Source organism: Narcine bancroftii, chromosome 2 (assembly GCF_036971445.1).
Source record: "Narcine bancroftii isolate sNarBan1 chromosome 2, sNarBan1.hap1, whole genome shotgun sequence".
NCBI lineage: Eukaryota > Metazoa > Chordata > Chondrichthyes > Torpediniformes > Narcinidae > Narcine > Narcine bancroftii.
The window spans coordinates 340,823,786-340,850,728 of record NC_091470.1 but is presented as its reverse complement, the minus strand read 5'-3'; the positions used below and the strand labels follow the sequence as shown (position 1 = coordinate 340,850,728).

Sequence of the window (26,943 nt, the reverse complement as noted above, 5' to 3'; positions counted from 1 at the left end):
AATACATATTATTTTTTAAAAAAAATCAGTATATATTTTCTTCAATAGCAATGTGCAAAATATCCTTAAGTAGTGGTAATTAACTCTGCTCTGCCTTCACATACATTGCCTCTTCATTTGTGCAATTACCTGTTTGATTAATATTTGCATTCTCTTGGCTTACATTGCAGTTTGATACATCTTTAGGTAAAAGCTCCATACATTGACAAACTTCCCCAAAGATAAGAATCATACTGAAAATAGCCAACCTTCATCAAGAATTGCTATTTATCAGGGAAGTTCCAACAAAATATGTCATCTAAAATAATAATTTATTATTTTCTTTCAGATTCATTCTTGTTTGCAATACATTTCTGGCTGTTGCTTGAAGTTTCAATCATTTGCCTTTTTTAAAAAAAAACTTGCCCAACTGCTTTGCACAGCAACTTTAATCATTTGCATTAAATGACAACTAAATCAGTAACATTGCTAACAGTTCTTCAGTAGTCACATTTAACAGAAAGCTATATTTAATGGGATTCGGTGGGAATCCTACAATTGGTTTTAGTACAAGAGAGACATTTTTAAAACAGCCTGATCCTTGTTACTGGGGTAAACTGCATGTAACAGCATTGGATTGAGCTGAGGAAGACATGTTGGCGAGAGTTGGGGTCATCATTTAAAACAGCTAAAAATATTCACCTTTGATTTAAGTTGACCCTATTCCTTGCAAGTTTTAAACCTCCAACTCAAGCTAGTTTTGAAATGTGAGGGGGACTTCATAATGAGGCAACCCCACAAACATTGCCATGATCTTGATTGTAAGTAGCATTGACCAAAGTTCAGGCAGAACTTGAGTTTAAATACTTTTCATAACTTCAAATTATTACCAAGTGTTTCTAGACAGTGAGTTATCTAAGCCATCCATTCACTTTTGTAAGTGACAACTGTAACATTTCACAAGGCCACCATATGATATTTCAGACAGGATCCAGTATTAACTTGTTTTAGCTCTTGACTGACTAACTAACAGTTAAAAGGTACTAGAACTTTATTCCTTGTTTTACCTCAGTCTAAAATCCAGCTCAGTGTGAAACCATGTAGAGCAAGTCCCAATTTTGGGAGAACTTATGTGGCTTTTGTTAATTGAGTTGAAATGCAGCATTTCCACATTTTATTTAAGTGAAAGAAGCAATATCCAACAAACAAATCTTTTTTCCATGGATAATGAATTATTTTCAACCATTTATGAGAACCAGAAAATTTGACTGCAAAAGTGAATGGATTGCAAAGGTAACTCACTGGCTATAAACCCTTTAAAATAATTTGCTGAAATGCAGTCATGAAGTCTTAGAACATGGAAACAGGCCCAAAGGTCCCCTTGATCATAGCAAATAACATGCCCTCCTACTTCAGTCCCACTTGCCTGCACAAAGTGAAGAGAGGAAAGCTTAGGGGACACATCAGGGGTAAGCATTTTTATACCGAGAGATGTGGGTGCCTGGAATCCTTTGGCAGGAATGATGGTGGAGGACATTTAAGAAATTCTCAGACATGCACATGGATGAAAGAAAAATAGAAGGTTATAAGGTAGGAAGAGTTTATTAATCTTTTTGATGGAAAAAAATTCAAGGCTGAAGGGTTGTACTGTGTTCTATGTAAACCCATTCCCAAATAATTTTATACACCTCAGTAAGATCTCTTCTCATCCTACACTCGATGGAAAACAAGCTAAATTTTTCCAGTCTCTCATGACATTTAAATTTCCCAAATCCTGGCAGCAACTTTGTAAATGTTTTCTGTACCATTTTCAACTTTCTAAAGCTAGGCAACCAAAACTACATACAGTATTCCAAATGTGGCCTCACCAATGTCTTGTATAACTTCAACATGATGCTCCAACACTTGAATTCAATGTCCCGACTGATGAAGGCAAATTTCCCAGATAATTCTCTTCACTATTCTGTCTACCTGAGCTGTCATCTTTAAAGAACAATGCACCTGCAACCCTAGGCCCCTCTGCCCAATAACATCCTTCAGGGCATTGCCATTAACAGGAGTGTCCTGCTCTGGTTCAATATACCTAAATGCAGCTCCTTAAACTTCCCCAACTTGAACTGCATCTGCCCCCATCAGTTCCCCATCTGGTCTAGATCCCATTGTAAACCCAGATAACCTTCTTCCGATCCACCTAGCACATATTTTCATGTTATCAACAAACTTACCTTGCCACAAACATCCTGGTCTAAGTAATTTATGGATATTATGGGTCTTAGTACAAAACCCTGAGGCACTCCACTAGTCACGGTCCTCCAGTCTGAAAAACTGCCAGGAAAACAACTGTGATTCCTATTATTAAACCAATATATTTTTAATCTAGTTCGTCTCCTATCCCATGTGCCCCAACCTTGCAACCCAACCTACCATTTGGGACCTTATCAAATACTTTACTACAATCCACATACACTGTAAAGAAAATCAACTGCCTTGACTCGTTTTCCCTTTTTGTCACCTATTCAAAAAAATTACATAATTTGTGAGCTGTTATTTCCTAGGCATAAATCTATGCTGGATCTCTGTACTTGCCCACTGGCCATCCAAATGTGGATAGATTTTATCTCTCTAGCAGTTTCCCCCTCAGTGACATCAGACTAGAAGGCCTGTATTATTTGGTTCATCCATACAGCATTTATAAATAATCGCACATTTGCAATCCTCCACTCCTCCAGAACTTCTATCCTCAGCGAGGAGTTAAAAATGTCCATTAAGGCTCCAGCATTTTCCTTCCTGCCTTTCCACAATGTTTTGTGATGCATCTGATCTGGTCTCAGATCTTCCCCATCTATACAGGCTCCACACATAGATGCCCATGCTAATCACTAAGGGAACCTATTTTCCCCCCTCCTGAGCCTTTGTGTTCTAAATTAAGATATAAAATCTATTATACACTATCTATCAAACCCATCTCAAAACCCCTTTAGCCCTCATTTTCCTCTTCACACTTCCTTGTATTAAAGGAATTCCCTTGATATTGTCAACGTGTGTGTGTGTGTGTATTATATTTTTATGCCTCATTTTTTCTTTCTGATCTGTGCTTCTATATCTCATGTTAACCAGGATTCATATAATTTGCCATTCCTCCCTGAAAATTTATTTAAATGCATATTTTGTGCTTGTTAAAACACTACTAATAATCTTTTTCCCCAGCAATTGCAAAAATATTCATTTCTGCCTTTTCAAACTTGATTTAAACCACCTGCAGCCTTGATAGTAACCAACAAGTTTCAAGCCATTGACACAACAATGAAATTGTTAACGTCAGCAGATATTTGCTAACTTCCTAAGAAAAATCGAAGAAATACTGGAGGAAAGTAAATCGGTGAACAGCCCTGAAGTTGCGCTAAATGCAATTACAGTATAACTGATAATCCTGTATCAGATATTTAGTTTTATCAATGGTGCTGCACCTAGCTCACTCATTAGTCCAGAGTGTGAGATGCGAGTCCAGAGTCCAGTCGAAGAGGTAGCTAAGGTCCAAACTGTGGACCGGGTGTGCACACACTAGGGATCAGAACATTGAGGGCCATGACTGGAGATGGGCTTGCGTTTGAGGCTGGATTCTGAAGGGATTGTATAAACATTGAATAATACAGCACAGTACAAGTTGTCGATGTTGTGCCGAAACCCTCCCTACCCTCTATTTTTCTTTCAACCTTGTATCTAAGAGCCTCTTCAATATCCACAATGTTTCAGCCTCTACTACCATCCCCACAAGGCATTCCAGACATCTACAAATCTGTGAAAAATAACTTACCCCTGATGTCTCCCCTAAACTTTCCTCCCTTAACTTTGGACATGACTCCTCTGATGTTTGCTGATCCTGTGCTGGGAAACAGGTGTTGGCCGTCCACTCTATCTAAGCCTCTCATAATCTTGTAGACTCTATCAAGTTTCCTCTCATCCTTCTACGTTCCAAGTAGGAAAGTCCCAGCTCTGCTAATCTTGCTTCATAAGACTTCTTTCTCAATCCAGGCAACATCCTGGTAAATCTCTGCACCATCTCCATAGCATTCACATCCTTCCTATAATGAGGGAACCAGATTGAACACTAAGTGTGGTCTTACCAAAGATTTGTAGAATCATAACATGACCTCTCTTCTCCTGAATTCAACCCCCATTAATTAAGCCCAGCATCCCATAGGCCTTCTTAACTATCCTATTAACCTGTGCAGCAACCTTGAGGGATATACGATTTGAACCCCAAGGTCCCTTCCACACTCTTAAATAACCGACCATTAATCCTGTACTCAGCCTTCTGGCTTGTCCTTCCAAAATGCTTCACCTCAGTTATCTGGATTGAAATCCATCTGCCACTTTTCTGCCCAACTCTGCATCTTGTCAATATCCTCTTGTAACCTTCGACATTCTTCAGCTCCATCCACAACTCCAGACTTCATGTCATCCACAAGCTCATCCTTCTGCCTCTTCATACAGGTCATTTATAAAAATCGCAAAAAGGGTCCCAGAACAGATCCTTGCAGCACTCCACTAGTCACTGACTTCCAAGCAGAATATTTTCCTTCCACTACTACTCTTTGTTTTCTTCCTTCAAGCCAATTTTTTATCCACACAGTCAAGGTTACACTGATCCCATGCCTCATGACTTTATGGATAAGTCGCTCGTGGGGGTCCTTGTTAAATGCCTTGCTAAAATCCTTGTAGGCCACATCTACTTCCTTAACCTTACCAATTTCTTTTGTTACCTCCCAAAAAACTCAATTAGACTCAAGAGGCATGACATTCCCTTCTCAAAGCCATTGCCGACTATCCATGAGTAAATTGTATCTCTCCAAATACTCATAGATCTTATCCTTAAGAATCCTCTCCATTAGTTTGTAAGACTGGTCTATAATTCCCAAGATTCTCCCCATTACCTTTTTTAAACAAGGGGACTATATTTGCCATTCTCCAATCTTCTGGCATCTTCTCTGCGGCCAAAGAGGATTCAAAGATCTTAGCTACTGCCCCAGCTTTCTCTTCTCACACTTCCCACAGCGACCTGGGGTCTATCACATCCAGCCCCAGAAACTTATCATTCTTGTTGTATTTAAGAAGATCCAACACTTTCTCTTCCTTAATCTCCACACTGTCCATCCAGCACACAGACCTGTTCAATTTCAACCTCACCGTGATCAAAGTCCTCCTCTCTTGCGAATACTGACACAAAGTATTCTTTTAGGACCTGCTCAACCTCCTCTGCCTTCATGCACATATTGTGTACTTTATCCTTTAGCTGCCCCTTCATTCTCGTCAACATTCTTCACATATGCATAGAATGCCTCGGGGTTCTCCTTAACTCTAAATGCCAAGGCCTTTTCATGTCCCCCTCGAGCTCTCCTAAATCTTTTCTTAAGCTCCTTCCTGGCTACCATATATTTCTCATGATCTCTTCCTGTTTCCTCCTTCCTATTTATGCTTCCTTCTTCCTCTTGACCAGTTGCCAAACACAAAGGCAAACCTATGCTCCTTTGTTGCCAACCATTTCCCAAAACCCTTTTAACAAGTTTGAGTGTTCCTTCATCACCATCAGGATAATGAGAAATATGGAGATTATGAATTATTTAAAATCTTTGCTTTCAATGAGGGAAAATATAGATGTTGATTAAATTGCTAGTTATAATTTATTTTCATTTACCAATAATTTGCCTTTTGTTTCCCCTCATTCCAACCAAGCAAAATTCCTCCCTACATCCACCTAACCTTTTCTTGGAGCACATCAAATCTTGATCTTCCTCCAAGTTCTTTCGTGAAGCTTCCTGTCCTAAACTTGCAATTATTCTTTCTTCTCCAACTTCATCTTATTTCCTTTATCCTAAAATGATTCCAACAACCAGTATAGCGTTATATGCTCTTCAATCACCTAGGTAAATATGTACAACCGTACATCATCATTGTGACCAAATCACAAGAGTTATTACTCATCAAGACCATACACCATAAAATATCCTCCCTCTTCAGCTTTCAAAAATTCTGTTTTTATCTCTATAGCTCTTCCTGTAATTAATTTCATATGCTCTCATAAAATATTTCTTGGCCTATTTTTGTAGATTTAAGTACAAATGCTTCATTTTAAAATACCACAAATTTAAAAAAAAATTAATGATCTAAGTTTCACTAAATTTTCACTTCAAAATTTGACAACCTGTGGGAGATTTTGTTTAGTCCCGAGGTTCTTGTCGAAATTGTCTGTTATATTATTTAACTTTGGGGCAATAAACCATGGTGGGAGCAATCAGAATGTCATTCCATTCCTTTTAGTATGAAATGTATCCCTCTGACATCAAATGGGACACATGTACGTACTGTCCACAAGATTTCTTATCCAAGTTAAACATTGCCATGTCACGAAGCAAGCAGACTCAACAAAAATCCCAAAAGTGATTTTTAAACTCAAGTCTTAATCATTCATCCCCAATTATTAAGCATTTTTCTGGATATTATTATTGCGATAATTTCTCTGAATTTTTCTCCATTCTTTCTTCTTTGTGGTGGCCTGTCAGTGATTCATGTGTCCCTTAAATAAAAGTGAGTGCAATACTATTAAACCTATTCTTGCATAGAAATTTGCAATAACCTTTTTTTGTTGGGCCAATCTCATTTTCCTCTCAGTAGTAATAACTTAACATGCAAGCTTGAAAGCTTACCAAATCACTAGCCCTTAATTTTCATTGACTTCAAAAGTACAATCCAAGACAACAGCCCCAGCTTTCAGTCTCAAGAAGATAAAAATAAAGCTTGTAACATTTGCTGATATTATTCAGCAAGACAAACAAAGTATTGATAACTATATTCAAGACATTTGACAGACATATGAATAGGAAGGGGTAAGAAGGATATAAGCTGCATAGGACTAGCCCAGAATACCAACTTGGTTGGCATGAACAAGTTGGGCCAAAAGTCCTGTTCTGTGCCACCTGACTCTGTAAAGCAGCGTTTCTCAACTTTTTACTTCCACTCACATACCACTTTAAGTAATCCCTATGCCATGTGCTCTGTGATTAGTAAAGGATTGCTTCAGGTGGTACGTGGGTAGAAAGAAAAAGTTAGAAAACCACTGTTTTAATCATACCTAATTGACTCATTACATGCACAGTTTCATATCTCCAAAGGAAATGGGCCAATGACAATTTTTCTCAAGCAAAATATTTCAGTAACAATTGGGTATAGAGCAGTGATTCTCAACCTTCCCTTCCCACTCACATACCACCTTAAGCAATCCCTTACTAATCACTTACGGCATAGGGATTACTTAAAGTGGTAGGTGAGTGGAAAGAAAAAAGGTTGAGAATCACTGCTATAAAGGATCAGTCCAATTCAAATGCATCAAGATTGTTCATTTAGATCTTAAACATGAAAGTGAACAGTTTACAGTTGCTAACATATAGTTCTGTTGAAGGAAATACTTTTGTCACGAACATGGAAATCACTTTTGTTTCAGAATATTTATTGGAAACATCACCCACACAATTTGGGCAGAGGTTTAAAAAAAACTTACTTTCATGAAGATACCTCAAAGTGAACTTAAAGCACAAGAAAGTGATATAGAGATTAGGAATTTCATAGACTTTTAGGGTGCTGCTAGATGCACAATATCTATCAAAAGCATTCAGTACTTGTAGTACTTTCTTCCCATTGAATGGTCATGCTGTTTTTTTATGCTGGTGATGCAACAGGGAAAAGGGAAAAGCTCGAAAGTAACATTTATCAATGGTGTTCCAACAGTTCATAGCTACAAAGTTTTGCTTTAAAAATTGAAAATCCAATTGTTCGCACCAGTTAAGTATTTTTTTGGCAGAATTTAATCAAAGTTCTGACATTTTATTACTGAACCCAACATTATTGTTGGGGATGACGGGTGCTGCATAAAGGAAAGTTCTAAAAATTCATACATTTTATCTAGGCTTTGATGACACCAGTGTCTAGAATAGGATAGTATGCCTTGATATGTAATTGAAATAAATGACTCAAATTAGAGAAAGTCCTCTTAGAGTATGAGCACTGAGATTTTTAGTTCTTTAGAATGGTAAGTAGGGGTTGTCACTCCCATCTCTAACTGATAAGTTATGTCCAATATTCCAAGCCCATTTCTCCACCTGCGAAGTTTGCAAATTTGAGTTTCCAACTGCTTCATGTTATTACGCTCAAAAGTCGAAGCAAAATAACTCAGTAGGGGGAGTTCAAGAACCCTGATGTTGAAGCCATCCTTTTGACTGCCAGAATTTAATCCTATTTTTTTTTAAATACCATCCAACATGTGAGATACTTGGTGTTGTAATTAGATAAATAATAAGGACCTCAAGCTTTAAGCAAAAAAGACAAACAGCACGGGTTCTGCAATCCAACATAGTCATAACTTTTATTTTTTCCTTTGTTTAGCAAGACAGTATTTTCCTCTTTTACAAAAAAAGTGTAGCAGAATAAGTAATTAAAGTTTCTAAAAAAATTCTTCATGAGGTAGTGTACTTGGTAACAAGGCTCCCTGCACTACTGTAAACACACTTGGTCCCGAAGCACATATCCAGCCATTTCTTTCAGCGAATTGAAACACTACCTCGTGATGGATTTTTTTTAATTGCTTTAAAAAAGATGTACAACACATTGCATAAATTTCTTGACAAAACAACCTCCTCTTTTGCCACTAACATGATTGATAGCTTACACTGACTTGACGTCAAAGACATCATGCAATTTTTAGCCTTCACGCACCGACATCAAATGGTACGACTTATAACATTGCTCAACAACAATCAGAAGAGTACATTCAATTGAATTATTGGCATTGAGTGAGTTACAAGGCAGTTACACCAATCGTAGGCTTCAGATCAGGGTTCTTACTTGGAATTTAATATTTTCTTCCCAAGAAAGGAAAATTATTTTCTTTAGTTCCTTCACAAAAAAAGGAAAATCAAAACCTTTGGTTACAAATCATCTTTACATCAAAAGTTCAACTCGTTATCTTATTTCTCCCTCCCTTTACCCAGTGCACGATCAATTTAGTCCCAACAATGTAAACTAAAAAAATTCACAATAGTAGAATGTATTATTTTAGCCTCAAACTTTTGAGAGAAGTGAACAATATAGATAAAATAAATAATTTTGAACAAATCCAATTGCTAAGTACTCATTAACAATAATGAGAAACTTTGAAGAGATCAACTGCCAGCCCCTAAGCCGAGAAATGATGCCAGGCATAGAAGCTGAAGAACTAAAAGGAACATGGAAACAAATTAAAATTCTAAATAAAAGAGTGGCTTGATCAAAAAAGGGTAACTCCAGAAACAGAAGTTCCATTCACGGTGAAGTAAGCAATAATTTAACATCAAGCCTGATTCATATCACTGATGTCACTCAGAGCCTAGTGATTTGGGTAAGTATTCTTCTAGCTCACTCTGAGCCATCCTACTATTTTCTGACAGCTTTTCCATTTTCAGTTTTGAAAATCATTATATGATGGGTGGCTCCTTTACAAGGAGGAAGATGAGAGAAATAATAGCAAGAAGAAAAATACTGGCTAATTTAGTTACAATAAGGTGTTCAAAACTATTTACTGGATTAACAGCCAAGGGATACTGACTGATGTACAGTGGCGTTGGTGATTATAGTCAGTTCTAGAATTACACAGGTGGTATCCCTGTTTATTTATCAAATCAACAATATTTCTGCTCTGCTTTTTTTTTTAGAGTCTATATCTTGTTCCAGACTTTGATTAATGCTTGGCTGGCAAAGGTCTATCCACAGTATCTATAAAAATTAAAGCTAGAGCTATGCTCTGTTTTGCCATCTTGGACACGACTGTAAGCACATTGCATAAAGCCAGATACTGCCACTTACTTGCTGAACAGACTGCAGTCAATTATGAACTTTCAAATCCATCATTGATTTGAGTCTGTCGACTCATTGTCTTGAATGTTTTCTGAACCGCCACTGCATTTTATATCACACATGATAACACTACAAGATTATTTCAAATTACAGTCAGGAACTCCTAATAATCCCACGAAAAGGTGTCCTACTGACACTCAAAAAATACTACCATTTGGAGCTCCAGTGCAGCGATGTGATGGAGCACTATTTTACTCAACAAACTGCCAGCCTGATGCTGTTCAAACTTCAGCAACAACTGACCCCCTTGCCAAGAACTGATGCACTCCTCCCATCTGTCATTTCATTAAAAAAATATATATTCAAGATATAAAATTTTCAAGGTAAATTTTCTTACATAATAGGAACCACAGAATGATCAAATTATGTCAGGATTCCAAATGATGTAATATTTTTTCCAAGTATAACGGGTTTGATTGAGTAACGCATGTGCAACTGGGTCACCCTGTGCACTGTTATTTGGTTTGGAAAATTCCCGCTGAATAAATACTATATCAAATGGAACCCAGATGTTTACCTCTTAGGTAGACAGGCTGAACATGCTCAGTTATTTTATTCACACTCTCTGGGTGTCACCTTATTAAATCTGTTCAAATATCCTGTCAGTGGAACCATAAATCCCTGCTGGATTTGCAAATCGCAAAAAATGGTGTTTGGAATTTCCTAACTAGATGGATGAACTGCTGGACTAAGAAGGGGTTTTTAAAAGAGATGTTCAATTAGCCAATTTTTTTTCTTAAAATGGCTTTAATTACTCTTTCTTTCATTGTGGTAGCTTATTTTAGTGTCAGCTTTTGATAATACTACACAATAGTTAATGGAGTAGTTGTGCTGTACTCCTTTCAACTCCCTGGTGTTTGTAAAGAAATATTATAAAAAAACACATTAGGGCGATGAATTGGCTGGTTCTGTCAGATTGACTGAGAGTAAATAAAACTAATTTTAGTAGAAAGTTCATTCTTTAAAAAACATCACTGTTTTACAATCGAGGATGATATACAATCCTGAGTAAAGAAATCTGACTCGTTTCCTTCATGAGTAAATGTGGTCCAATCGAGAAAATAAAGTCAGGCTTCTATTTTCATGAGCTGTGCAGATTTAAGTGCATTTTCAGCTTAAGTAGGAACCATGATCTCAGCAGCTATGGTGCAGTCCAACCCATGAGCAGTAAAGTGGAGGAACTTGCATGCTTCACATCACTTAAAGTTACGGAAAAAGATAAAATAAAAGCTTTACGTAACTAAACATGCTGACATACCTGAAAACACCAGTTTACATGTGGTTTTCAAAGAAAAACAACAAAATCTTCATAATTCTTTCAACACAATTAATAGCCACAACTAGAAGCCAAATAGCTTTTTGCTTTAAAACTCCTCTAGGCAAGACTCACTAAGCAACACACTAACCAGTCTGAGGGATATCTGAAGGTGGAGGTTGGGGTAATGTCTGAGGAAATTGTACATTGTGGAACTCCTTGCCCTGAGGTACAGTTGGGATAGCAGAAGAATTTGAAGCCTTTATGTTCCAGGATGGATTCTCGGGCTTGGTCTTCCTTGCTCGGAGTTTAAACACAGTTGGAGATGAAGAAAGTGGATCACTTTTTTGATTCAGAGGATAGGAGTCACCACTGCTTGCTTCAGTCTTCAGCTGGTCGGTGGTATCAGAGGGCAGCAACTGCATAAAATTAAGGGCCAACAATTAACTATGCTGATAATCTTCCAAGAACAGCAACAATGGTACCATATCTTTTGATGCTTAATTCTGAACATTTCAAAATGAAAATAAAGGTCAATTTTATGTTACATATAGGTAACACAAAGAATATTTATTCTAATTTGAATTCAACACTTACCAATAAAATTACAGAAATATTTCCTAATTACATTGGGTTGGATTTGAAAAAAAACTTTTTACTGCAGAAAACAACCATTAATTAGATACATGAAGCTATTATGATTCAGAATTCATCCATTTTGATTTCTTTTTGAAAAAATCCAATCCCAAAAGTATTCGGTAGTTAAATCTCCTGTTAATTGAATTAGACATTTGGGATGGAAAGAATAAATTCCAGAGTGTATAGCTTTCATCATCTTTTTCTGATTTTCTCACATCAGCTTGAGCCTTGTGTCTACAATGGCAATGGTGCAAATGGGCTACAAATCTTGGCAGTTCTTGAGTCAATCAAATATCTGTACGTATTCAGCAGCAATTCAAACAAACCAAGTTACAGCAGAATTACTCAGTTTTGGAGCATTCAATTCTGTAATTCTCCCACATTAATAAAGTGGTTATCAGAACTGGAAATTTCAGGTTCTGTTTTTCTAATACATCCATCACTGATGTCCAACAAAGCAACCTAGTTGCTGTCTTTTTCAACACTGATGAGAACTTAAATTCAATATCTTGTTTGTTGAACACTGCTACACTGATTGTGGCCTTTATAAATTAGACCTGTGGTCCTCAACCTTTTTCTTTCCACTCACATACCACTTTAAATAATCCGTATGCCACCGGTGCTCTGTGATTAGTAAGAGATTGCTTAAAGTAGTATGTGAGTGGGAAGGGAAGGTTGAGAATCACTGCTCTAGACCAAATTGTTACTGAAATATTTTGCTTGAGAAAAATTGTCATTGGCCCATTCCTTTTGGAGTTATGAAACCATGCACATAAAGAGTCAATTATAGGTGCAATTAAAACAGTGATTTTCATTTTTTTTCTTTTCACCCATATACCATCTTAAGCAATTCCTTGCTAATCACAGAGCACTTATGCATAGGGAATACTTAAAGTGGTATGTGAGTGGAAAGAAAAAGGCTGAGAACCACTGAGTTAGACTATCCTATTTCAGCCACATTTTGATAAAGATCCATACAAGATTTTAAAATTACAGTCAATGGGATTGGACATAACATAGTGACATGCAATAAAGATTCAACGCTTTGATAGTCAGAAGCTACAAGGAGCCAGTCCTATCCAAGAGTCATGAGGCAGGTAACTGGATGATATTAGGAGAGGGAAGGAGAATAGGCAGTCGGTGAAGAGTATCCCTGTGGCTGTTCCCCTCAGAAACAAGTATACGCAATTGAATACTGCTAGGGGGCAGGGGGAATGATCGTGGTCAGCTCTGAACCTCAGAAGAGTGAAGTCAGGCAGAGCGAGAGGCATAGGGGACTTGTTAGTTAAGGGATAGGAGATTCTGCGGCCACAAAAGACTACTGGATAGTACATTGACTCCCAGGTGCTCTGGTCCAAGATGTCTCTAGTTACAGGGTATTCTTAAGTGGGAGGATGAGCAGCCAGAGGTCATGGAACATATTGCCACCAATGACACAAGCAGAAGTGGGGCAGAGGTCCTACAAAGCAAGTTTAGGGAGTTAGGAAAGAGGCTGAAAAGGAGGACCTCCAAGGTGGTCATCTCTGGATTACTCCTGGTGCAACAAGCTAGGGAAGGCCAGAACAAGAAGATAGTGCAGACCAATGAGTGCAGGGGGCAGGGTTTCAAGTTCCTGGATCAGTGAAACCTTCTCTGGGGAAGGGGTGATCTGTACAACTGGAATGGAATGCAGCTAAACTAGAGGAAAACCAATATCCTGGCAGGGAGGTTTGCTAATGCTGTTTGGGGGGTTGGTGGGGGGAGGTTCAAAACTAGATTGGCATGGGGTTGGGAACAAAAGTGAAGAGGCAGAGGAATGGCGGTTGGTGCACAAGAAGAGTTAACTAATGGGGAGTTGGTTTGGAAGGGCAGGCAGATAAGACAAAATTGCAGCAATGCATTAGGGACAAGATTTTTTTTAAAGTTACAAATTTTTTAAAAAAGACTAAAGGTTTTGTATTTAAATGCACATTGCACAAGAAATAAAGTGGATAAGGTCAAAATTGACCTCTTTCAAAACAATCGTCAATATTTTTAATACCCTGTCGTGACCAAATGACAAATGAAGAATAAATTTAATATACTATACCTAATAATACTTTTTTTCTGTTACTATCAAGTAAAGGCCTTTTTCAAAGAAAAATTGGGAACAAATTTGACATTATCAAATTGTAATGAGGCTGATTTGTTGATTTGTAATAGTAATATGTAAATTTATCTCTGCAATGTATATTTTGTTATAAAAGGGATCTTCTAAAGAAGAGATGCATAAGTAAAGAGAGAGATGGGAAGTTTATTTGAATAGGTAAATAGATGAACAAAATTGGATGGAGTTAATGCAAGGATAGTATGATAAATACACAATTAATGTAAGATACAGATTGGAACTTTTTTTTTTTTACACAGGTTATATCTTACCCCGAAAATGTTACATAGATTGAACAATTTGTATTTCAGATGAGGACAAGGGGTTGGTACATTTTTGCATTCTAGTTGGCAGTGTCATGAGGTAAAATATTTTTGGCTTGAGGTAACAGGGATCAAATTCCCACAGGATCCAATTCTATTTTTATTACACGATATTAAAGGCATTGCACCTAAATTAAAATTAAATATTTATCAAATAAAATTTGTAAAAATTGCCTTAGCAGTATTTAGGAAAAGTATTGCTATAACTTAGAAATCAGATACAGATTTAGGAATGGAGAGATGGAATGCATAAATTCATAGTTGTATACCACTTGAGAAAATTACATATAGCTTAAGGAATAGATACCATATATTTTGGAAAATATGGCACCCATATTTGTAGAATGTTGGAATTAATGTTTAACAATTTCTCTGGTAACCTCAATCCTTATTGACCTCCTTTATTTGATGGTAACTATGTTTTCTGGAAAAGGACACTCTTGACAATCTCTGGTCATTCTTCTTACATCTTGTATCTTTTTCACTCTTTCTTCTTTCTTTCTTGGGGCTTTATATGTATAATGGATAGAATTAAAATGGGTGACCTTGTAGTACAGCTACAGGTTGGTAGATATGATGTTGTGGCCATCACTGAGTCATGACTAAAGGATGGATGTTATTGGGAGCTGAATGTCCAAGGATACACAGAGTATTGAAAGGATAGGGCTAAGTAGAAAGAAGAGATATAGGATCAGAAGATATAGAATCAATGCAGGTTGTGGGTTTAGCTAAGAAATGGCAAGGTTAAAAAGACACAGTTTATATTCAGACCTCCAAACCATTGCCAGTATGTGGACAATAAATCACAATAGTAAATAGAAAAGGTGTGTCAGAAAGGCAATGTCATGGTAGCCACAGGAAGTTTTAATATGCAAGTAAATTGGGGAAACCAGGTTGGGACTAAGATCTCGAGAGAGAATTTGTAGAATGCCTATGAGATAGCTGCTAAGAACAGCTTGTGGCTGAAATGACTAGAGAAATGGCAATTCTGGATTGGCTAGTGTGTAATGAGCCAGAGTTCATAAGGGAGCAGAAGGTAAAGGAACCATGACGAAGCAGTAATCATAATATGATGGAATTTGTCTTGCAATTTCAAAGGGAGGAACAACATCATATTTTCTGTCTTGGCACTCTCCAGCCGGATGGCATTAATATCAACTTTTCCAGATTCTGCTAATCTGCTCTTCCTCTCCCCCCCCCCACCTTTCTTGCCTTCTTTCCCTCAACTCTCCACCCTCTCCCTCTCTATTCATCTAGTATTCCTCCTCCCCTTGCTTACTGCTGTGCCATCCCTCCCTTCTCCACCTATTACCTCCTGCCTTTGCTACCATGCTCATTCCCCTACACCCTCTTACCTTTTTATTCAGATGCCTGTCGACATTTTTCCAGACCTTCATAAAGGGCTCAAGCCCAAAACGTCAGTTATGTATTTTTATCTTTGCTCTATAAAAGACATTGTTCGACCTGCTGAGTTTCTCCAGCACTGTTTTTAACTTCAACCACAGTGTCTACAGACTTTCATGTTTTACTTCTTCTAACACTCTAAACATGGTCTAACCAGAATTTTATACAGATGCAATATTACTTTGCAGCTTTTGAACAAAGTCCCCTGACTAATGTAGCCTAGCCACGAAAAGCCTTCTTCACGGAGCGTGGCAAGATGGTGTAGAGTCTAGACGTGCAATCTTGACCTCTCTGGCCAGACTTTTAAATACCCGGTTTTTAACCCTTTGTTTCCAAGTTTAAACTTTTAGAATTAGGAGATCATGAGAAGGAGCTACAAAGAAAAATAGATTATTTGGAAAATCAAAGCAGAAGGAATAATGTGAAATTGTTGGTTTGCCAGAAGGTATAGAAGGACAAGATCCTCTTCGTTTTTTTAAAGACTGGATTCCGCAAATATTACGGCAAGAATTTTTCTCGGGGGGATTGGCACTGGAAAAAGCCCAGAGAGCTTTAAAAAGAATACCCTCAGCTGGTCAACCCCCGAGACCGGTAATAATTCGATGTCTGAGTTATTTGGATAGAGAAGCAATACTTCGACTTGCAGTACAAAATGCGAGACAACGACAAACCCCATTATTGATTCAGAATAGCAGAGTATTTTTTTTTATCCTGATCTGAGTCAAGATGTCATTCAACGTTGACGTCGATTTAATCCAGTTAAAGAAGTCTTGTGGCGTAAAGGTTATAAGTCTACTTTTCGTTATCCTGCAGTGTTGAAGATCTTTTACGGAGACTATCAATTTCAGTTTTTTTGAAATGATTTTTGCTGACTCATTGCCAGATATAAGAGGACAAAGACGTAGCCCACCATTATCTCCTAAAGAAAAGTCTGGTGGTTCTGGAAACGGAAGAAATGGCAGAAATGGGAAAAATGGGAATGGAAAGAGTCCACCTCCTTCCGAAATAGGATCTTCAAGATTGGAGTCTTTTGGATGAAAAGAAGAATTTTCTTATTTTATTTTTTCTTTTGTTGTTATGATACTTGGATGTTACTGATTGTTTGGCTGGGGAGGGGGAGATTTGCACCAAGTTCTTTACTAGTCATCAGCCATTGGTAGGTGATTCACACCCAATTTTTGTTTAGGGAATTACTACCTTTTGGTAGTTTTTTTTTGGTGGGGGGGATTTTTTTATTGTTTTGTTTTTTTTTACTTTTTTCTTAGTTTTTAATTTGTGATTTTTTTTATTGGAGGGCCTATATACGTTGATTTGAGTTTTTATATAAAGATATTATTGGTATTTAGTAATAATAGTAGATATGTCGAAGTTGAAGTTTGCTACTTTTAATGTTCGAGGATTAAATAGTACGATTAAATGTAAGCGAGTCTTGGCGTATATTAAGAAAATGAAAATTGATATTGCCTTTTTAAACATTTAATGAAGTTATGGATAAAGAAAAATAAAATGATAGGCTCTAGGGATAAATTATTGGCTTTGACTCCGTTGTATAATAATCAACTTATTTCTTTTTCAATACATAATCAAAGTTTATTGCACTGGAGATTTAAAGGTGTGAAAAATTTGGGAGATTGTTTTAGAGGGTAAGTTTTTATCTTTTAATCAGATGAGGGAAGATTTTGGTAATGATAAGAATTCTTTATTTCTTTATTATCAAATTCGATTATTGGTAAAATGTATGTTTGGTAGAGATATGATTTTACCTAAAATACTAAATTTGAGACTTCTCTTATGAAGGTACCAAAGAAAGATTATATTTCATTTATGTATCAAATATTACAGGATGTTATGGATAAAAAGAGTTGGGATAGATCTAAAATTAAATGGGAAGCGGATATTGGTTTTACTTTTTCTGAAGAGGATTGGTTTGATATTTGTTATGATAGTGTAATTTGATAAATGCACATTATGCAATGATTAATTACAATTTTTTACATCAATTATATTTGACACCTGAAAAATTAAAAATATATGGTTTTAATGAATCAGATTTGTGTTTTAGATGTGGTGATACGGTTGGAACATTTTTTCATGCTGTTTGGTCATATGTATATATACAATCTTTTTGGAAGAAAATTCAATCGTTTTTAGAATATCTGTATAAGATTAAAATAGTTTTAGATCCAACAGTATTTTTATTGGGTAGTTTGTAACCTCTAAAGGCTTGGGATGAGATAAGTTTCAGCTTGCTTTTGTATATTTACCTTTATCCGTAGCAAAAAAATGTATTGCTAGTACATACAAATATGATTGATATCAATAGATGGCATAATGAGATGAAATATTGTTTAATAATGGAAAAAATTACATATGTTCCGCATGATAATTATAATTTTTTTATTAATAAGTAGCTGTTATACTCAGAATATTTACATTTCAATTTATATTGACTAGATTTTAATATGTATATTTAACTTTTTTTTAATATTCTCTCTTTTTTCTTTTTTTATGGCTCTCCTTAGGAGAGTTGGCTGAAGGGGGGGGATTCTTTTATATTTCTTTTTTTTTATATATATAAAAAAATGTTAATGTTCATGTTTAATTGCTGTATATGTCATATATTATTTGTTTTTTGAACGAATAAAGTTAAAAAAAAAGAAAGCCTTCTTTGCTATCCAAGACTTTTATAAATAATTTTTTTTTAAATCACAAAGAGTAGATGGTCCCAGAACAGATCCTGTAGTATACCCTATTCCTGCAACTTTGAGAGATCAATGAACGGACCCCAAGATCTCCTGTTACTCCACGCTGCAAAAATTCTACCATTAACCATGTACTTCACTTTAAAGGTCAATCTTCCAAAATATATTGTATCCTGTCAAAAACCAACAATTTGTACACTATCCACAACAACACAACCTTCATGTCATCTGAAAATTTACTGATCCATCCTTCCACATTTTTTGTCGTCATTTATAAAAAACACAAAGAGCAGGGGTCCAGAACAAATTCATACAGAAAACTAGTCTTTGACCTCCAGTCATAACATGTTCCATCTACTATCACCCTTTGCTTTTTTGAGCAAGCCAATTTCAAATCCATGGTGCCAAGGATCCCATGCCACATAACATTCTGGATGAGTTTACCATGGGCAGCTTTCTCAAAAGCTTTACAAGAATCCTTGTATACCACATCCACTGCCCTATCTTCATCAATTTATTTTGTTATCTCCTCAAAATAATTAGGTTTGTGAGGCACAACCCCTAATAAGATTATCCTCTTCCAAATACTCTTAAATCCTGTCCCTAAGAATCAACTCCAATAATTTGCCTGGTATTGGCATAGAACTCATTGGTCTATTCTTCCCAGGATTCTATCACCTTTCTAGATCAACAGAAACACATTTGCCATCTTCCAATCCTCCAGAAGCACTTTGTACTTGCTGAAAATGCAAATATTCATCAACACCCTAGCAATCTCTTCCAATACTTCTGATACTGGGATATATCCCCTCCAGCCACAGGGACATATTCATCCTCGGAAGCTCCAACAGCACCTCTTGATTGACCCTCAACTTTCTCAAAGAAATAAGCCTGCTTGATGCTGACCTCATTCAACGAGGTCCCTCTCCTTCACCCAAATAAGCTACAAACTTGGACATTAAATCAAAGCAACTATAACAGAAAAAAGATCCCAAAGATTCACTACATTCCGAAAGGATCCCTCCTTATACCCTCTTAAAAGGTTAACCTTGTATTCTGAAACCATGTCTCCCTTCAGATTCCTCCATTCAAAGTTAACATTACAACATCTAGTTTTCTCATATACATTTCAATAAGATCACCTCTCACTCTGTCAAGCTTGAGTGAGTTTTGGATCATAATTTTCCAGTAAAGAAAACCCCTTTATGATCGGAATCAACCAAGAAAAACTTCTCTTAAATGCCTCGTGCAAATTATTCAACGAATAAAAGGTCTTTAAAGGATGATAATAAAATAGAAGGATATTTATCTCCTTTTGATTGATTATGGAAGAACAGACAGAATTGTGAGCCCACATTCATTACTAAATAATAAATCTCCAGGAGAAGACGGTTTTCCATCTGAATTTTATAAAGAATTTTAAGATTTATTCATTCCTATTTTTAATGGAAATGTTAGATCAGACATCAACAACTCACTCTCACAGAATAATTTTCAACTGCAATAATTACTATGATACCAAAAAAAGTGATCCTTTAAAACCTTCATCCTATAGACCCATTTCAATATTAAATGCAGATAAGATTGTTGCCAAAATTTTAGCAAATAGAATGACTAGATTATTACCTACATTAATAGGTTTTGTAAAAAAGAGACAATCGACTTACAATGTGGTTAGACTATTTAGTATTATACATTTAGCACAAAAAGAGGAGACTTAAGTGTTGCAGTGGCTCTAGAGCAAAACAAAAATGTTTGATAGATTTGAGTGGGACTTTTGTTTAAGGTGTTGGATAAATGTGGATTTGGACAGACCTTAATAAACTGGATTAAGGCATTATATCATGATCCTAAAGCTAAAGTAGTGACTAAAGGACAGATAGCTGCTCCATTCTAACTGACAAGATCTAGTACACAATGATGTCCTCCATCTCCAGCTTTGTTTATACAGTACAACTCCAACCCTCCAAATTCCTGTTATCTGAATTTAAAATATTTTTTTCAGATAAACAAGGATATCTGAAATCCTCATTTATCTGATCTTTTTCAGAGCCGAACTGATATCGGGCTCCCAGCACCAACAGTAGCGGACTGGACCTCGGGTCCCCAGTGCCGGAAGCAGTGCAGCGGACCTCAGGCCCCCAGCAGACCTTGGGCACCCGGCACTGGCGGCAGTGAACCTCAGGCTCCCAGCCCTCAGGCTCCTGGCACAAGCGGGGCCTCGGTGGGGAAGTATCAGTGATCTGCAGTAGCCAGCATTTTTTTGGTGAGAATTAAATTTTATTTTAATGCTTAAAAAGCCTTACCTTGTTGTAAGGTCCTAATATATTTGACAGAAACTGACACTTATTTATGAAAATTGCATTTTAAATTGAAATAGGGAAAGATTTCCGGTTATAAATTGGGATGCCCCTTACGGAAGTGGATTACAGCCAATGTCAAAGAAGCACCCAATTCAAATGGCCAAAAAAATGGGATTAAATATTTAGGGATTCCTTTAGACAATAATGTTAAGAATTTATAGAAATTGAATTATTTACCACTACTTTAAAAAGATTGAAGAAAATTTTTAAAAATGGACTATTTTACCTATAGCATTAGTAGGAAGGGTTAACTGTGATAAGATGAATATATTCCCAAGATAACATTAACTTTTTTCAAACTTTACCTATATTACTACCTCAAAAGTTTTTTTTCAGAAATTAAGTAAATATGTAAGAAAATTCCTTTGGAAAGTTAAGATGTCAAAAGTCTTTAAAGAAAGGTTAACGTGGAAATATAAATTGGGAGGGCTACATCTTCGAAATTTTAAGAAATACTATAATGCAGCCCAAATAAGATATTTTTTTGAAGAAAAGCTGGCATGGGTTAAAATGGAATTAGATAAAATGTGAGAGAGATTAGCAGTAAATTTATATATAAATGGGGTTCAAAATTAATAGTTAGTGTAAAGAAATACCATAATTGATTAATCCTTGGAATAAGATATATGACAAAATTGGAATAAGAGGAGTTATATTACCTAAGATAACCTGTGATTCAAAATTGTCTACCTCTTTCCGAGGGATAATCAATTTTTAGATACTTGGCTTCATAAAGGAATTAAAATATTAAAGATTGTTATGAACAGGGTCAATTAATGTCATTTGAATAATTAAGGAATAAATACTGAATAACTTTTAATACACATTTTTGTTATTTTCAACTGAGAGAATATTTAAGGGAAAGTTAGGTCCAGCTAGTTGTTACCTACTTGTAGTGTTGTGAAAACTCTCATTAGGAGGGTAAATATTAAGAAATTTGCTTCTGCAATGTAACTTTTATTACAAATATTGAGTTCATTAATCGAGAGAGAGGTTGGAGTTAGATTTGAATATTATAATTGACGAGAAAAGATGGCCAGATTTCAGCCAATGACCAATACTATTAATGTAAGATATAGATTAGTTCAATATAACTTTTTTTAAACATCATTTATACTTTATACCACAAAAATTAAATAGAATGAAATCAGATCTATCAGATCAATTTTAGGTGTGTTGAGGGGGTGGGAACTTTCTTGCAAGGTTACAAGTGTTGTATTTCCACAAAACCTGATTTATTTTTATTGGAAAATGTAGAAGGAACAATAACCAAGTTAAAATTATCAACATACTAATTGAAATTTGTTAAAATTGCATTAGCAGTGGCAAGAAAATGTATTACAATTACCTGAAAATTAGATTCACGTTTGGGTATGGAAGGATGGAATGCAGAATTTCAAAGTTGTATTCCTTTGCATAAAATTATGTACAATTTCAGAAATAAATATGGTACATATATAATGGTGTTCTTCCTATTCCTCAAGACCTGCGTCAATCTTCCCTAAATTAATTATATAGAAATTCTATTGGAATCCTGTGTGTTGGATGACAATTCTCTGAACAAATTCTCTGGATGTATTTTTCTTTTTCTTTATATTACTATAATGTGGCGTGTCTCGAGGTTCGAGCTTGGAAATGAGTCAACAAAGAGTTCAATTGACACTGATTTTAATGAACTAGCTGCTCTCTTTTATATGGCCAGGCAGACCCTGGCTGCCATGAACCGACAAGCGTAGTCCGTGCCACTTCAGGGTCTGATTGGTGGGTTCAGCCCATTTTGCTGCAGTGTCATCAACATGTGTGATTTGTGCCCCTGAGCGCCGACTGGCCTTTTTTGCAATCCGTCCCCAGCGAATGGCTGGCAGAGCCTATTTTGCATTGGCCTATGGGAACGGACTGTTGAGTTCTCATGAAGCCTGCTCGATTGCAGTGTTCAAATGGCGTCTTCTGTCTCAGCTCGTGGCGACGGCAGTGGGCCGCTACATGCGCCTATGTAACTTCTCCACCAATCCGTTGGCCTGTGGGTGATATGCCATTGTCTGGTGGAGTTAGGTTCCCAGGGCATTGGCCAAGGCTATCTATAGATTGGAGGTAAGATGTTCTGAGACCCTAAAGCATGCCACTCAGTTGTTTAGCAGGGACCTAACACTTGTCTCGGTGGATACCTCAGGTAACGGGATTGCTTTGAGCCACCTGGTCCAACGGTCTACAATAGTGAGTAGGTATTGGGCACCCCGTGACACCGATTGTGGGCCAACAACGTCCATGTGTATGTGGCTGAACCTTTGCTGTGTTGTTTCAAAAGTCTGGTGAGGGACCTTAAAGTGCAGACTGACATTGTGTGCAAGTCTTTGCCCACTGGCTGGCCTCTTTTTGGGTACCATGCCAGATGAATTGGCCGGCTACTATTCTGACAGTGGTCTTAATGGAGGGGTGTGCCAGATTAAGGACCATGTCAAAAATTTGTCTTTTCCAATTAGCTGGGATGATTAGGCATGGCTTACTGGTAGCAGTGACACACAAAATTCATTTCATCCAGAGCGTTTGGGCCATCCTCCAGCTGCAAGCCGGTTACTGGAGTCCGATAAGCAGGGATGTTTGGATCTGCTTGTACTTTCACCAGGGTCGCATAGTCTATGCCTGGGGTGGGGGCATGTATGGCGGAAATGGTGGGTCAGGACAACGAGTCAGCCACAACATTGGATTTTCCCACGATGTGACTTATGTCGGTGGAGAATTCTAAAAGATGCCTTTATTGCCTGGCTGAGCATGGATTTGAAACTTTGCTGAAAGCAAAGATAAGTGGTTTATGGTCAGTGAAGATCTGGAATTTCCTTAATGTTCACCAGTAGAGAGTTGGCACGGAGTAAGTTGGCCCCCACGAGTGGCTTTCCAACGGATACCAAAGTGAACTTCCAGGTAAAATTGCAGATGCCAAAATGGAGGGGAATGGTGCGGGTGCTGAAGATGCACGTTTGAGTTATTGGCAGCCCTCAGTTCTTGGCCCATCCTTTGGTTACAGGCGTCGGAGATGGTGGGGGGGGGGGAGAAGGACAGTGACCTCAGCTCCAGTGTCAAGCTTTGATATTTGCCAGCTGTGGCAGCCATCAATGATGGCCAGCTCTGGCATTTCCTGGGAATGCACAGAGGGAGCGGCATCGACAGGCCTCTGAACCCCGTTGATGATAAAAACAGTATAGCTCACCAGTGGGGTCCGTCACTCAGGTGGCCGGTCAGTGGACTTCTTGGCTGGTTGAGTCGTCATCACCTGTTCCAGCGTAGTGCAGGCATCTTTCTTCACCGTCCATAGCACATCTGCTCAGGTAGCTACATTTCTGGGGTTGTCAAAATCTTCTTCTGCGATGAATAGCCAGATGTCTTCAGGCAGACATTCGAGAAAGATCTGCTGAAACAGCGGGTGAGAGTGTGGCTACTGAGAGTGAGCACGTCGCTCATGAGGACGGAAGGGGTCCAGTCTCCCAAACCGTCCATATGCAACAGTCGGGTCGTGCGCTTGCGCTATGATAGCCCAAAATTGCAGGTTAGTAGCTCCTTGATTGCCACATACTTTCCTTGCTCTGGGGGCTGCTGAAGAAAATTGATGATCCAGGCCGCGGTGTCCTGGTTAAGAGCGTCTATTACGTGATAGTAGTGCGTCATCGGCAGAGATCTGGAAAATGGCAAACTTTGCCTCAGCTTGCTATTACCACACTCATGGCTGTGACATCCAGAAGCTCGGCAGCTTCAGGGAGATAGTGTTGAGTGAAGGTTGGTCCTCCATCTTGATATCCAGTGTTGGGTCCAAAAACACCATTTGGACCAGACAGGGTTATCAATGTGGTGTATCTCAAGGTTTTAGCTTGGGAAATAAAACACACACAACAAGGAGTGAAGTTGACACTGATTTTAATGAACTGGCTGCTCTTTTATATGGTCAAGCAGACCCTGGCTGCCATGTGGCCAATGGGCATAACCTGTGCCCCTTTAGGCTCTGATTGGTGGAATCGTCCCATTTTGCTGCAGCGTCGTCGATGGATGTGGTTTGTGCCATCCTGGGAGCCAATTGGCCCTTTTGCGATCCATCACCTGTGATTGGCTGGCAGAGCCCGTTTTGCAGCGACAACGTCTTCTGGGTCGGCCTGTGATGATGGCTACAGGCTTCTGCAATATCATATTTTTCTTATATATTAATTTCTTTGGGGGTGAGTGGTTTAGAGGGGAGGGCATGGGGGAGGGGTTATAACCATCATCATTATAATCAACTTTTTAAAAATTGTTATATATTAATCATTTATTAACTAAATGTATGGAATTTAAAAATAAAAATAAAAATTAATAAAAGGAAAAAAACTGTACATCATACCAGAGGTATGGCCTCACTTTTTAAAAAAAAATGTAACGATACAGCACAGAAACAGGTTCTTCTAGCCCAAAAGCCTATGCCACCTTAAATACACCACTTAACCTACAAACCCCATATTTATTTGGAAGTGGGAGGAAACCAGAACACCCAGAGGAAACTCATGGAATTCACAGCAAGAACATACCAACTCCTGATAGACAGCACCAGATTCAAACCCAGATCGCTCACATTGTAAAGATACCGCCCTTATACATCACATAGTGATAACCAGACTTTACTTTTTTTACTGCATCCCCATTGCAATAAAAGCCAACCTATTTTCCCCTCTTAATTACCTGCTGTATCAATATGTTAACTTTGTACTTTCTGCTCAAAGATATCGAGGTCCCTCTGCACAGCAGCTTTCAGTAGGTATTCTCTCTGCGCTCAAAGAATATTTGGATATTTTTTACTGTTCTTACCAAACAAAAACAGAATTTACATTAACCCATTTATTTTAATGGGTAACTCACATTAACCTTTTATCTGCAAATGTATATCCACTCATTTAACATGATGTATCAGGACCCTTGATCGTTTCTAAGTACAGGCGTCATCTTCCACAAACATTTTGGAAATAGAATTAGGGGTGATAGAAGTTTGATACTACTATGTGGAATGCAAAAGACAAAAATGTTTAAAAAACTTTGTGAAATTACTCAAATTGGATAACTTGGGTTTAGCCTTTAGATTCCTCAGAGGTGTCAGCCAATTTTGAAGATGTGTCCTTTCAGAAATACCATTTGCTAGATCTGATTCTGAACATAGCAGGGATACTGGATGGTCCCAAGGAACAATTTTCTGGAATTGCAAACTAACTTAATATGGATGAAATCCAACCCTTAGTTGATTACAGGCTGTTTTGACTACTAAGCATGTGAAACTCATGGCATCCAAAAGAACCAATTTTAAAGAATAAAACCATTCTCACATGGTATTTCACACAATGTCCATGCTAATAAATAATCCATTTATCACCTGGCTGATGTAATTATTTATAGGTACCTGGGTGATCTTCAATGTTTCCCAAGGCATTCCGGATAGAACCGGAGGAAAGTTTTGCAGCACAGTTGGCATAGCAGTTAGCGCAACGCCTTTACAGCGCCAACAATCAGGACCGGTGTTCGAATCCCGTGCTGTCTGTAAGGTGTCTGTACGTTATTCCTATGTCTGCATGGGTTTTCCCCAGGGTCTCCAGTTTCCTCCCACCATTCAAAATGTACCGGGGGTGTAGGTTAATTGGGTGGCACGGACTCATGAGCCGAAATGGCCTGTTACTGCGCTGTATATCTAAAAAATGTAAAATTAAAAAATATAATTACCATTGGTAATTGCAGAAGCAATACATTCAGCTAGGCTGTGGATCTTCTTCTGGAAATTGCAAACACTTCTAGGTTTGTTAATGATACTAAGCCAGGTGACAGTGTTGGCAGTAAGAAGGATGATACTAAGCCAGGTGACAGTGTTGGCAGTAAGGAGGATGATACTAAGCCAGGTGACAGTGTTGACAGTAAGGAGGATGATACTAAGCCAGGTGACAGTGTTGACAGTAAGGAGGATGATACTAAGCCAGGTGACAGTGTTGGCAGTAAGGAGGATGATACTAAGCCAGGTGACAGTGTTGGCAGTAAGGAGGATGATACTAAGCCAGGTGACAGTGTTGGCAGTAAGGAGGATGATACTAAGCCAGGTGACAGTGTTGGCAGTAAGGAGGATGATACTAAGCCGGGTGACAGTGTTGGCAGTAAGGAGGATGATACTAAGCCAGGTGACAATGTTGGCAGTAAGGAGGATGATACTAAGCCAGGT

The 26,943-nt window shown here is 37.7% G+C and overlaps 1 protein-coding gene across 5 annotated transcripts in view; it reads right to left on the bottom strand.

The window, feature by feature from the left end:
* The window catches only part of phf20l1 (PHD finger protein 20 like 1), a 144,346-nt gene that overhangs the window by 29,439 nt on the left and 87,964 nt on the right, over positions 1–26,943 (bottom strand). For all 5 annotated transcript variants that reach the window (XM_069922217.1, XM_069922220.1, XM_069922216.1 and 2 more), the window contains one exon: positions 11,328–11,595. In XM_069922217.1, the coding sequence (XP_069778318.1) occupies positions 11,328–11,595 (268 nt within the window). The remainder of the gene's footprint in view (positions 1–11,327; positions 11,596–26,943) is intronic.